The sequence below is a fragment of the Arachis ipaensis genome, chromosome B5 (genome assembly GCF_059453495.1).
Source record: "Arachis ipaensis isolate K30076 ecotype BB chromosome B5, ASM5945349v1, whole genome shotgun sequence".
Classification (NCBI taxonomy): Eukaryota; Viridiplantae; Streptophyta; class Magnoliopsida; order Fabales; family Fabaceae; genus Arachis; species Arachis ipaensis.
The window spans coordinates 144,639,898-144,654,220 of record NC_142440.1 but is presented as its reverse complement, the minus strand read 5'-3'; the positions used below and the strand labels follow the sequence as shown (position 1 = coordinate 144,654,220).

Here is a 14,323-nt window from a genome sequence, read left to right as displayed (position 1 = left end):
TTATGAACCTCAAACAGCAGTCTATTATTGTCTCTAGCCCAGATGATTCTTCACTTATTAGCTTTAAGCTTGATAAACTCATCCAATTTCTTCTGCTGCACTTGTGTCAAGTGACCATGATGATTCTCTAGCTTCTTCTTGTGTGTTGTCATTTTTCTCATCAGGTAGCATCTTAAATATTTACACATTGTCAAGATTGTTTTTTCTCGATAATTTACGATCTTGACATTCCATACCCCACACATATTGTTGGTAATATTGTCAACCTTTGGCCCATAGCTGAAGTAGGCTTTCATCCACACTGCTAGATCACATCTCTGAAGATATTCTCATGCTCCCAAATTGATTTGCTTCATTTTCTCCATGGAGCGATTGAACTCTTGGAAAGTTGTGCACCTTGCACATTCCCATACTATTTGCTTAGTTTGTTGGTCCTTAAAGTGTTTGATAAAGTTTTTCCAGATATGAAGCACATAATTTATATGGTTTGCATTAGGCATTACTTCTTTGATAACTAACTCCATCCCCTACAATTATTAGACAACCACAAAAACAAAAATTCTTACAGGAAATTGTTATCAAGTGCACAATAGAGTTAAGCACAAAATTATAATTTACCTTTTGCTGATCACTTATGAAATTTAATCCATGCTGAGTGACCTTTCCCAAATCCTCTTGCAACAAAGTTAAGAACCACTTCCATGTGTCTTTAAATTCATTAGGAATAATAGCATATGCTATGACGAATAAGTGGTTATTGGCATCTTGTATCACTGTACTAAGTAGTTGTCCACCATAATAACCTTTCAAAAAATAGTCATCTAGACCAATTAAAGGCCTACAACCCTACTTAAAACCCTTCTTGGAAAAATCTTAACTTATGTATAACCTATCAAATAATGGGAGAGATTCAAGCTGTGGCATTGTTTCCATCAATGCTGTGGATCCGGGATTACTCCAATGAAGCTCCATCAAATAATCTCTAACTTTCGCATACTGTGCCTTTGCATTACCAACAACCACCTCTCTATCAACTTTTAAAGCCCTCGCAATCATTTTTGGGTTAAGCTGGACATTATACTCCTCTATCATGTGATCCATTTCCTGTCTCGATTTCATCTCAGGATGGATATGTAGTCTTTTAATGAGCTTTGATGCAACCCAATCCCTATCAGCCATGTTGCTGCCATAATCTCTAGCACATGTGTGCTCATTTATCGAAGTCTTCTCCTGGAAACATCTACTAGAACTATTCCATGATGTTAATATCAACCATGGACAATTCTCAGCTGCACATGATGTTCTCAGCTTATGCTTCTCATTTTCTATGTATAACATGTCCTTTCTCTCAAATACTAAATAGTCCTTCAAAGCCATTTTGAACAATTCCATTGTTGAGAATATTTGTCCAACTTTAAACACAACCTCTCCATATTCAGTATCCTCACTAAAAGAGTCATAAGTTGTCCTTCCTTCATCCTCAGAAAAAACTAGGCTATTGAAAGCCTCACTCTCATACTCATAAAGTTTATCATAATCACTATCCATCTCCACATTAGTTGGGACTAAGCTTGGGTTATCAAGCCTATCACCCATATTAAGAGCCTCACCCTCATTTGATTCACCTACAGGCCTAGTTCTCTTCTCTATTGATCCAACCCCAATATTAGGTCCAAGCCCATTATTTTGACCCTCCATCCCCTTATTTGCTAATCCATCCTTTAAGATGTCTTCTTATAATACCAGAAGATTTCCTAGAAGCCCTTTTCTTAGCAGTCCTTCTTGGCCTGCTACTAGATGGACTAGCCTTATTACTCTTATTCTTCTTAGGTGACTTTTTTTTTATTTTTTTTGGCACACTATTCTTCTTCTTATTTCTTTGTTATTCATCAGTACTCTTATCTTTTGTGTCATAACCAACAGCCTCATTACACATCTTCTTCTTTGTTGAAACTCCATTTTTTGGTACCTTTTTCTTCTTTTTCTCTTCCTCACTACTGATATCATCTGTCTCATATTTAGAGGAGGAGGTTTGTATGGCTCATCCTCTTCTGTTGTCTCATATCCATCTCATGATGATGATGATGATGATGATGAACCTAGTACAATAGTCTCTTCAGTCAAACCTTCTCTAACTACCTCAGGCATATCCACATTGTGATCAAAATAAATGTACAACTCATCAGTTTTCCTATACCTCAACTTACTTTCCCTAATCTAATTAACCTCCATATCTCCTTTAATGACATGAAGTGTAGCTTCTATATTAGGTGCTCCCATATCAAGTCAGAACATCTATTTATACTCCCAGTAACTCAATTCCTTAAACAATTCAACAAAGTCAAAGAAGTTTACATAACCCAGGTTTAAAGGGAAAAACCTCTTCACTTTACCATGTAAGTAGCAGAGACCTCTCTTAGAGTCTCTGCCAAATCTTCTCCCATGGTGAAACACAGGAATGATCATATATTTAGACATCTGCAATTATTTATTTAAATTTTACTAACATATACTAACAATAAAATATTTAAACAAACAGTTAACTATGACTACAATATTTAACTTTTATTAAAATGCACAAAAATTTATTCGTATTTAAACTTTTCTATAAACAGGACCACAAAGGGTTGCAGACAACAATGATAAGTTGTCAGAATCAGAATCGTCATGTTGGACCACATAAAGCACAAGGGACAAACACTTTCTAGAAAGTCACTAACCTGAACCTTGTGAAGCGTTGTCAGAGGATTCTGTCTAGCTCCATCAACAACACCGTCCACCCGCTGTCAACTAGGATGTCATCAGCACCTTTGCCAGCAGCAACGTCAGCGCTTCCCTTCACCAACAAAGCGTCAACAATGGTCTCGACAAGGGAGGAACCTTTTCTCCTAAGATTTTCTTGTAAATGTGAAGCTTCGTTGATGGGGTTTTATGGAAACACAGTCTCTAAAGCAGCTGAAGAGTTTCCTTCCACGCAAACAACGTCATTTTTGAAGACGTGGAAGTGGACAATTAAGTCCCTGTCTATTTGATCTTGTCTAACTAAGCACAAAACGAACATGTCAACAAGCTAACATGACAAGTCACATTGTTAATGTGACAGCTCAGGGTTTTCTATCAGGCCTTGACGGAAAATTACCACAGGAACCGCGTTGTGTCATGAAAGTATGAGACAAGGATCGAAGTGGATCGTTTTTAAACTTTTTATTTTGAGAGGTCGCATTGTCATTCTAGAAAATGAATAAGAGTCGAGTTGGTAGTACACTCAAATATTTACCTCACATGTCATTAATCAAAATTCAACTCCAACGGTTTTTTGACTCAACAACATGCATGGTGTACTTCGACATTTTAATTACTGTGGTCGAATCTTTCGAAGCGTCGAAGATTCACACCAACACAAATAATTTAATATATCTTGACCTTAGAAAAAAAAATTGAGATAGAATTTGTAACTTTTTTTATTATGTACTAAATAATTTTACATGCAACGCGAAATTCTTAATCTAGTTTGTTTAATTGAAAAGGGAAATTTTGCAAATAGTTAACAAGCAAGCAACGAGTATTTTGTTTTAAAACCGAACATCTACACTCTACAGCCTAATTTGCTTGTGAAGCAGCACGTAGTCGATTCTTTTTGTCTCTCCATGCAGCCTGAATTCGGTTTGCTCCAAGGGATCTCCAATAAGGCGATTCATACCTAAAATATCGCAGTTATCAAACAATATACGTCAACCATGGATTTAGAAATTAGCATGCTTGTTCTTACTAATTACATGTCATTAAAGGCATTTCTAACTATCTTTCTTCTTCAGAAAGAAGAAGAAAATTTATAATGAAACCATGGAAATTTCAGCATTCAATTGTGAAGTTGGAGTGTGTGCAAGTACAACTTTTGGTTAATTTTCATATTTCTAAAGCGGTAATAAACTAACAAGACCCTCCCAAAGTAGAAATCGAGATATAATAAGACAGGGGAATGACCTTATGGCTGCTAGCGTCCTCGGACTCTGCAAGAATCTTGTGAAACGGGTTATTATTTCTTCAAGGTCAACAGCTCGAAGTGAAAAGGCCTTGACGTCGGTTAAGCATGTTACCGTCCTACTGCTAAGCAACCTCCATTCAGGGGGCAATTTTTTATCATCTGCAGCACAATCATATTGATCATCAATGAACATGTGCTAATTTATCTAAAATCAATTAGTCAAGAACTTAAGATGATAGAGTCCAAGTCGCTAATTAAAAGGCATATTGTCACAGCATGGCATCAAGCATTGCTATACCTGTGCTAACTAAAGAATTTTCAAGACACCATATCAATAGTTCTTCACCACAAGCATCCTCGTTGAATAAGCAAACTCTAGTTCCATCTTCTTCAATGCTCTCTAGTTTTCCATGCAGAACAAAGACTATCTTCTCGACCAAACCACCACGACACAATATATTACTTCCTCTAGTGTATACACGTCGCCTTAATCTCTCACAAATGGCATCAAAGATGGGCTCATCCATCAAGGCAATAATTCGAACCTGCAAATATTTAGAGAGAATTTTCAGAGTTGTCAAATATATATATATATATATATATATACACACACACACACAAACACACGGGTCTTGGATGTCATTGGTTACGTTTCATGACAAACGTGCAAAACGATTTGCCTTCAAACTGGTTTCCACCTTCAACATCAATACTAGAAGACTACATACAAGAAGAGAGATCTCAAGGGAAACAATTTTAAATGAAAGAAACACATTTCATCAAACATATAACACTCAAAATGCAAACATGCTAAATTGGTCTGAATATAAATAACAAATCATATGCCACGGATATTCTAGTGCTTACTTTCTTGATAAATTTAAAGAGATGGCGTCTAATGTCTCTTTGGAGATCCTCTGACATATTCTCCATAAGCATTTCTTCTTTAACCCCTCTTGTTGCAGCCCAATTATACGTTTCGGACTGTCTTACTCTCCTGCATGATAAAATTATTCTGTCACTTGTACATTGTATAATCCACAATTTCATGAGGCATACAACTGGCATAAAAATTTAAAAGTGGGAGGCATACTATTTTCATAGTATTCAAGCATTCATGCTTTTATTATAATATCAATAGTTCCTCACGTATTACAAATTTTCTACATCACTGCAATAACACAACTTAATCCAAGAAAAAAGGATGATTGTAAATTTGTAATGAACAAACAAATTAAAATGCAAAAGACTTTTGAAATGCACTTTTTAAGATTAAATAGAGTAATAAACCAGTATTATTTGTTACACACATTAAAATTGACATGATCATATCGAAATGGATTGCAAAATAATTATGCCACTGAGATGATCATATTACCAAATGCATATTTACAATCATATATGTAGAAAAACATGGTCATATTTTCAAGGAAGCTGATTTACTAGTAAAACAAGGGGGCAATCAGTGAGGGCATGTACACGATCTTCAGCAGTGACTGTGTCTTTAACTCTTTATAACAGTAAATTGCCCAAACACATTAACATAGGAGGGCACAGGGAGTTAATGAATAATGACCAATGAATTGAATAAAAAAAATTGAGAAATATGATATTGGTAGTGTGGAAGTGATTTGTCAAAAAGAGCAATGTTTCTACCATTTTAGATCTTCTGGTAAGCAGCAATCACTCATCCATTCCTCAACAGCACTTTCTCTAAGTTTGTTTTCAACTCTCCTGTAAGCAAAACAAACACATTAAGAACCCATTTGGGCCAATAATAATTTTTACAAACTTTTTATAAGTTAAAGAAATGGTTTTCTTTTGACTTTTTTTATTGATTTAGTTATACTGTTTATTACTTATTGAAAGTGCTATATTTATCAAATTTGTAATCATATTTTTATTACTCTATTAAACAAAAATCGTAGAAATTAAAAATATTACAAAATAAATAACTTGGAACATTTTTTTTTTCTGAGGCAAACATGAAGAATATAACAGAAATGGTTATTATTTACTATTGACCATAGATAAACAGCTTCATATATATAATTAACTTCTAGTCTGATGGGCAAATTAAGTCTTCTAGTCGGATATTAAGATAACAAAATCATATTTAATTTCTCTAAGTGTGTTTCAAACACAATAACCAAGTTTCAAAAAAAAAAAGTCACTTCATTAATAATAATAACTTATAACAAAGCATCAGTGTCTTATATCGGTTATGTGCTAGTGCAAAAAGCCCAACCTTAATTTCGATAAAAGCATGTCATGACTAAGCAGGAGTATTGTGACAAATAATTATAGAGAAATGCTAGAGGACCATCAAAATCATTGTTTTTGGCCATCAATTAGCCATCAATGTTTAAAAGTATGGGATAAAGTACGCTGGATTATTAAACTAAAGGAACTAGACTAAAATAATTGAGTTGATGGCTAAGTGATGACCAAAAACAACAAATTCAGATGGCCCCTAGCATTTGTCATAATTTATATATTATTTATACAGTTTACTATCCTTTTTTCCAGATTCATACAATAAGCCCAAACAAAATTCTGCCAATAGAAATGCCCGAACGTGCTTACACAACAACGGTTAGATTCAAGTTGAAAGAAAATGGTCAAGCTATATTCAAACACACAGAGGCATGTGGATATCATAGATTTATGGGTAATGTTACGGTGAAGAGTAAAGATTTGGTAAAGAGTGAAAATTATTTCTTTTAATAAAGAAAAAGCCCACCAAAAAAGGTTATCATGTGCAATACACATGTTCTTTATAAATTTAGTAAAAATCTTCACTCTTCACCCAATTTTATTTTTCACCAAAGAAATTTCCTAGATTTATGCGTAGATGAATTTACACATTAGCGTGGCTGAGATTATTAAAGGGGAACAGGTGAGTTAGAGAAACAATTGATCAAATAGTTAATGGAAACACAGAAGAAGGAGCATAAATTTCTACCTCTGTACAAGACCTTGACTACTGCTTTGTAAGTGTCCAATGAGAACCGCTAAATGGAACAGTCCTAATCCTATGATGCTCATCACGAACAGGACTTCCCACTCAAAAGAGCTTGGGGTTTGATTACCAGCAAGAGTACAGATTTGCTATATCAAAGATCAGAATAACATATTATTGTTAAGGACATTAATTTATCATCACTTAAAACTTTAAGATATTATTAGTTTGACATGATATTAGAGCATCTAATAGCATGATGTTACATACTCGTATATCATTTAGGGGAGAGAAATAGTGTGTTGGGGAAATAGTGTGTGCTAATTTTATTAGAGGAGAGAGAAGGAGGATGCTCAGAAGGAGAACAAGGATTGGAGTATATTATTCAGGAAATTCGACTAGATTCAGACCCTTTGGAGAGAGGTACCCCTGTCACGATCTTTGTCCTTTCCTTACACTAAATACACTGATATCATTCTGCACCTAGTTTATATCTCTTTCTCATCTCGATTCTCTGTTCTAGTCTTCTAATTCTGCTCCTGCTCCATCCATTTCTACTACCGTTAGTGTGTTTCTGCAGCTGTTCTACTTCTATAATTGTCGAGGTACCAAGTTCTTACATGTGTTCAGATTTCAGAAGTCCCAGCAATCTCTTTCAGCTCAACACTAAACACAAAGGGCTTGCCAGTATTGGGTTCTAGAGAAAGAGAGATCAACCACAATGGGAAGAATTATTAACTTTATCAAAGGAAGAATAACAGGAATCGCAACTGCTAAAATAGGTACTGTCAATTAATTAAATTGATTGAAAAAGATAGGACAAGTGTTGTTCAACTAAAAAGGTGCAAGATGGAAACTTGCTCATAAGCCTTAATGATAATTTACGCAACTAGCACCGAAGAAACCAAAAGAAAAAAGAACGAAATATATACCTGAAAGCCCCAGAACAGTGCATATACATATTTCTTGATGTAGTTTTTATGTATAACAAGTGGTGCAACGTTAGCGTAGATCCCAAAAGTAAAAGCACCAGCAGGCAAGGAACTAAAACAGGCAGTAGCATTCACATTGTTATTCCAATGATGTGATGTCTGGTTTGACAAACGCCTGTATCCACAGTCTATGAATTCAATGCATCCAGTAATATTAGAATTACGACAGGCATCACGCAAACATTGATTAACTCTCTGGAAGAGGAAAAAGTAGGGAATAAGGGACAAAAGTTAACAACTGATTATTAATCTTCATTTACTAAATCAAAATAACAATAATGCCTCTTACATCTACAAAGATAAGTCACATTTGATGCACATAGAAATCGTCAACTTACTTAAATGTTCGATATACATATTCTACAATATTTAAGACAAGTTAATGCATAAGGATATAAGTGGAGAAAATATATTAAAACATCATTAATTTATATTGTTGGATGAACTGCACAATGATAATAGTGATAAGGTAGGAGACTTAAACTTCTGAATGCACGCTGCTATACACTACCGCTCTTACAATGACAAATCACTTTCATTTGCCTATAATTCACACTACGTATTTATCATGTTCTAGCAACTATATGGAGATGAAAAGCACTGAATCAAGTAATAAGCCTAAATATGTTGTTTCACTCACCTGTAGACCAAAGAGGTACCAATTAGCCCCAACAACATGTCCAGATAGCATAAAAACGAGAAGATGTATAAAGAAACTTTCCCAGACCGTTGAAAATATGAACCCTGTTGGAGACTGATCACGTAGCAGAGGTAGAAACCCCAATAATTTGGGGATATACTGAACAAGAATAGCCGCACGCAGAAGATTCTTAGTATAATTCATTCCTGAGGAACCCAAGTAGTTTGGAACAACAAACAACATCATTATCTGCACAGATTTCACTATTTATATCAGGACAATAAGTTTAATGAGTACATAATAAATCTAAAGTTGCTTCTATCTTTTTCCAAAGATTGAAAAATCTTTCCTTACGTTGCCATGGTGTATTCTCAAGCACATGTTATCGACCATTAATTCTTTGGAAAACCAAATAAAAATAAGTAACAATAAATCGACTTCAAATTGAACATGTTAAAAACGCACAAGAAGCAGCTTGTAAAGATGAGGCTAGCAAGTTAGCAACTAGCTGACTAAAACCCATGAATCTCTTGAACCTCTGCAGCATCGAAGTTGTTACTTGCTAGTGACAAAGTCATTTTTCTTAAATGACAAACAACTTGGAGTTTCTTGACAAGTTATCAAGAGCCTCTATGATTAATGCCAATTGAAAAATAAAATAAAAGGTGACCATTTGGCATGAAATACATTAAGTAGACAGAGCTTTGCAAACAAGAATCAGAAATTAAATGTTAGCAGAGAAAGACTCCAAAACCTTGAGTGATAAATGGCACGGTTTCTTCCCAAAAGAGTTCCTGAAAATTCGAAACTCCAATCTTATGGACAAAATTCATCTTAGACTTCCATCTACTGATCTAACCCCATTAAGTTACATGAAGGAATGTACGAAGATAAATATTATTTATGTGGATACACTTCACCATTGTTAAATAAATGGACCTTAACAATGTTAAGTACAATAGACAGTGGAAAATCTTACAGCTTCTAGCATATACTTGTTATTTATTTAGGGAAATCATATTGCACTAAACAAATCTAAAAAGAAAAGAAAAGAAAAATAGAAAAAGTGTCTCATCTGTGTTTACACTGTCCTATGGCTGATTCCTTGTGGAGTTCTTTGTTTGGCATTTTTAGTATGCCTCGGTTTGCTAGATCAGTTTCTCTTGATGAGGTTTGCAGGTTTTGGGAAAGGGAAAGAGGCAAAATCTTTGTGCCAATGTGCAACATATTCCACTTTTAATGATAGATTCTCAGGAAAAGCTATGGTCTGGGATAGAATTAGGCATTTAGCATCTATATGGTGTAAAGGATATGATTTATTCAGAGGACTTTCCATCTCAGACATGATGAGAGATTGGAAAGCTACAGTTCATTTAAGTTGTGATTTTTTGAACTTCTTTTGGGAGGAACTCTTTTTCTCCACTCTATTATACTGTTTCCATTATACCTTAATGAAATTCTTTTTCTTGTTATATATATATATTGTTAACAAATTCAAGCTAATAAGCTCTATAAAGTGGTAAGGGCAAGAACTTACATAACTTTCCTTTTATATCAAGTCAAACATACATGATACAAGTAAATTGCAAAAGAAATTTTGAATCAAATTTGACTATTTCTTGAAAAAATGGAGATAAAATAATTTAAGTATTATGTTGTATAGTTTGGCTTTTACATCTCCACGTCACATAAAATGTTGCTGGTAAATGGTAATGGACACTTTTGGTATTTGGTATACTAAGCTAAAATGTGAGTAAGTCAGCCCAAAAAAAAAAAGAAACAAAAATAAAGGCATGCTTCCATGAAGAAGATATTAAGATGGCAAGACATTACCTGAGGTATAGGAATTATAACAAACAAGTCCAGAAAAAAATAGCCACGCAAGTAACGTTGAGCAATTTTCTTTGGATGGTCAACTAAATCTCTTGCACCAAGCATTGTTGACTCAGGTGAAATATATGCCAACCTAAACTGTAAAAATTGCAGCTGGAATGAGTTAGTTAAGCTAAAGTCATGTGTTAATTCTCCAAAGAAAATAATACACTTGAACAAACTGGTACTTAATTTTATTTGTTGAATGAAAAATTATATTTTATTCTTCTCAATTACTTGTGACTCAATATACTTGTTGAAGCCAATTTTCATAAATTGATTATCATCTATCATCTATAGATACCTATTCTCTCGTATTTCTGAAGTAGAAATTTTATTTGATGCAAGAGTTTCTAAACCCTATTTCTTCTGATGCTAGAAAACTCTTCTCATATACGTTCATCCAAATATTTCTAGAAAGGTTGTCACTAAAAAATTACCTGGAGAAGAATGTTCAAGAAATATATAAAATCATTTAAACTTCTAAATAAAACAAGGGTCGTATTAAGTTTCCAGTCAATAGCAATACACTTCAAATCCTGCACAATAAAAAGGGAAAATTTAAGGGAAATTGTAATAGTATGAAGAAAACGTTAGTAACTGAAAATTGTGGGATAGGAAATCACCATACCTTTTGTACATAGAATAAGAAGAAAAATAATGGATCTAGAAAAACTGCAACCATGCAAAAAGTAGCTAGAATCATCTTCCATTGTTGTACAACTTTAGTGTGAGGGTTGACAACACCATGAATACATGAAGAGTAGAAAGAGAAAACTTTTCTAGTAAAACCCTTGAAATCTCCATCATGATCGTTATGAAACTGTGAACAATTGAACATCCACAATATATGGGTGAACGGGCTATACTTCATTGTGTGACAATAATGGTAAATTAGTAATGAATAATGCCCGCAATGAGAAATAGAAAAATTACATGATCAAATTACGTCGTAAACCTTGTCATAATGGCCTTTGTAAAACAAGTATTGACCAATCATGAATCTGGATAATACTTTGCTCAAGAAAGAGAAATCATGGGTGGACAAGAAAAGCAAAATTCTATTTACTTATTTTCAGTTGCACACATCATATTATGCAACTTCTTATCAAGCTATTTAGTATTTTGCTTATAATAATATCAAAACTAAAATCCCACCGAAACCAATCAGAACAGATCATCTATGATACTCTTTTTGATATTTTAACATATGATAGAAATATCATATAATTCTCTTATTTGTAACATATGTCAATAATGACATACCATGATACAACCACATGAGCAAAGTACCCAAGGAAAGCCCAAAGAGTTACTTTACTCCAAATAAAGTCTACATGCAAAAAAGAATTACTAAAATCTTGTTGCATTGCATTTATGTAAATCTTGTTGAGAATTGCATTTATGTAAATCTTGTAGCTCTAGAGCACTGCATTTATGTAAATCTTGTTGAGAACATACAACAATCTAAACAAAACGCTTCAAGTGTTAAGGAATCTTTAGGTTTTAGAAACAATCAGTTTATCCAATTAAAAATTTTCTCTAAATAAAGGAAAATGTCAGGATAATGTACAATGAGTTACAGCTAGTGTGGGGACTCAATGTGGTGTGCTAGAAGAATTTCTCATTAGTGTAGGACTATACCAAGGGTCATCTCTAAGCCCGTATCTTTTCACATTGGTTATGGAGGTGTTTACTAAGCATATCCAATAATCCGTACCACAGTACATGTTTTTTGCTGATAACATCATCTTATGGGAGAATCAAGAGAAGATTTTAACCAGAAACTGGATTTGTAGAGAGAAGTTTGGAAGTATATGGTCTGCGCATAAGCCGCAATACGACAGAATATATGGAATGTAAGTTTGGCATGAGAACAGAAAATACTAAGTGAAAATTGGAGAAAGCACCCTACTACAACTAAAACGATCTAAGTACCTTTGGTGTATTATTCAAAATAATGGAGAGGTCAAGGAAGATGTAAACCATAGAATTCAAACGGGTTGAGAGCGGAGTGCGTCGAGATTTATATGCTATAAAAAGGTACCTTTAAAAACCATATATATGCTTCATAAATATGAAATTGCAGTCAACTTGAGAAGGACATTGTGAAATATGATTCAATCAAGTATCTAAAAACTATGGAGGAAAGGAAAAACATTGAAGGGAAGTCAATAACACCACCAGATGCACAGCAAAAAAACACAATCTAGATGAAAATTTCCATAGGAGACTGTTTTCCCAAAAGGAAATAAAAGTCTACTTTTAGGAAGAAAGGCACCTTTTGACCAAAGGTATTCGATATTCTTGAGTTTTCATGCTGAGCAACCTTTAAGTAAGCAGGGCAGGTAGTACAACATGGATCATTACACATTCCCAATTGCCCGGACATCAATAAGTATTCTTTTCTCCTATCACTGTTGTTATTCCAGTGATGTTGACTTGTTCTGTGGAAAGCAGAAAAAGTTCTTGTATTGCTCTGCACTACATTGTTTCCTGTCACAACTATATTCTGCTGCAATATATCTCCAGTTCCATTGGTGGCATATAGTGGACCACTCACTTGTCGAAAGGGGGAGGCTATTCTCACACTGTGAAGTGGACCAGTGTCTCTCACACCACTAGCTTCTCTGTTAAATGACTCCATAGAGCCTGCAGGAATAAACATTAATGCATTGCATTTAGCCCTTACAAACACCATACCAATAATCTTAGAGTGCAATACTTCTATAAAACTTAAATATGAAAGAAGGGAATATAAATTATGAGAAAGTATACACCTACGAGTAACCATTACTGACAAGTAACAAAGGTAGGTAAAATTTAATGCATCATACGAGAAAAAGGATTGTAAATGACATATTTATCTTTATATCAGAAATTTCTGAGAAAAATGGAACTTATCCTTAATGAATCTCCTTATCTTAAATCCTTAGAAGTATATTTTAATCATGGAAGAGAACAACTAGACACAATATCGGCCTAAAATTAACGACACAATAATTGAAATTCCTGCAGCTTTGTAACATTCAAGTATCCAACCTCACTAGTTTCTATTGAAGAGTCAACAAAGACATTTACGTGATGCTCCTCATGTGTATCTACAATACAAGCATAGCATAGTGAGTGCGTTGTGTTGAATTAACACATATATTCCACATTATTATATAGCAAATATATGAGTCATTGCTAATAACAATAAATTACAACTGGTTTAGCAATCAGATCACTGTCTGATGACTCAAAGTACCGAAAGCAAATGGGATTAATTTGCTCAATTGGTTTCTGAACACAAGTGAGTCACTTTCGTCTTTGTATAGATTTTAAAAAACTTACACTACATGACTAAAATGAACAAATTTGACTCACATTTGATGACCAATTTGACTTAGGATTGTTATCTACGAATCAATTTTGATTCAATTGACCTATATTAGTCAAAATAAATCACATGTGAAACTACAAGGACCAAAATGAGTATAACGCACCTAATAATAGCCATAACAAAAAAAAAGAACAAGAGAGTAAAAGGCCTACCTGTATGGAGAGGAGGTCTCGGAGAAAACCCCACGAATGATTGAGTAGAAATTCAAGCCAAAGCATGCATTTTTTGGTTGAGTGGAGAAGAGGATCGGACAGAGTTGAGTGTGACTGTGTGAACATGACTACATATATGAATAAATATATTTCTTGACAATGTAGCTGGTTGACTGTTCTCAACTGACTGTGCTCGTGTCACGAAACCTGCAACTTCTTTCCCTCCAATATCACACCCGCTCTATGTGTGAAGAAAAATGAATTCCAGTTTTCTTGCGAGAAAGTTCATTAGAACTACTGAATTAGTGAATAGCTGGAACGAGAAATGCTGGGTT

The 14,323-nt window shown here is 34.2% G+C and overlaps 2 protein-coding genes across 3 annotated transcripts; both read right to left on the bottom strand.

Annotated features, from left to right (window-relative positions):
• Positions 1-329: 329 nt before the first annotated feature.
• On the bottom strand, positions 330-1,698 carry LOC107641198 (uncharacterized). The gene is made up of 3 exons (XM_016344702.1): positions 957-1,698; positions 619-803; positions 330-527 (listed from the first exon to the last, which is right to left on the bottom strand). Exons 1-3 carry the CDS (start codon positions 1,696-1,698, stop codon positions 330-332), a joined length of 1,125 nt encoding a protein of 374 aa, XP_016200188.1.
• Positions 1,699-3,443: 1,745 nt separating this feature from the next.
• Positions 3,444-14,323, bottom strand: LOC107644279 (putative cyclic nucleotide-gated ion channel 20, chloroplastic). Of its 2 annotated transcripts, XM_021102882.2 has the most exons (14): positions 13,989-14,104; positions 13,494-13,552; positions 12,733-13,103; positions 11,083-11,274; positions 10,892-10,990; positions 10,413-10,550; positions 8,580-8,828; positions 7,880-8,134; positions 6,951-7,096; positions 5,642-5,719; positions 4,853-4,982; positions 4,284-4,530; positions 3,985-4,144; positions 3,444-3,700 (listed from the first exon to the last, which is right to left on the bottom strand). In XM_021102882.2, the coding sequence occupies exons 3-14, from the start codon at positions 13,096-13,098 to the stop codon at positions 3,601-3,603; spliced, it is 2,160 nt and encodes a 719-aa protein (XP_020958541.1). In that variant the 5' UTR covers positions 13,099-13,103; positions 13,494-13,552; positions 13,989-14,104; the 3' UTR covers positions 3,444-3,600. The 2 variants fall into 2 exon arrangements, with proteins under 2 accessions (XP_020958541.1, XP_016203597.1); XM_016348111.3 differs by lacking the exon at positions 13,494-13,552 and having other exon boundaries at positions 13,989-14,323.

Excerpts from the sequence above, each read along its gene's own strand:
- LOC107641198 (XM_016344702.1), bottom strand. The coding sequence starts at position 1,698 with ATGGAGGGTCAAAATAATGGGCTTGGACCTAATATTGGGGTTGGATCA. Across the intron at positions 804-956 it reads TTTGATGGAGCTTCATTGGA|GTTATTATGGTGGACAACTA; the intron begins GTAATCCCGGAT and ends ATTTTTTGAAAG. Across the intron at positions 528-618 it reads TCATAAGTGATCAGCAAAAG|GGGATGGAGTTAGTTATCAA; the intron begins GTAAATTATAAT and ends TAATAATTGTAG.
- LOC107644279 (XM_016348111.3), bottom strand. The coding sequence starts at position 13,098 with ATGGAGTCATTTAACAGAGAAGCTAGTGGTGTGAGAGACACTGGTCCA. Across the intron at positions 11,275-12,732 it reads CGAATACCTTTGGTCAAAAG|TTTCATAACGATCATGATGG; the intron begins GTGCCTTTCTTC and ends AATTGTTCACAG. Across the intron at positions 10,991-11,082 it reads TCTTATTCTATGTACAAAAG|GATTTGAAGTGTATTGCTAT; the intron begins GTATGGTGATTT and ends TTTATTGTGCAG.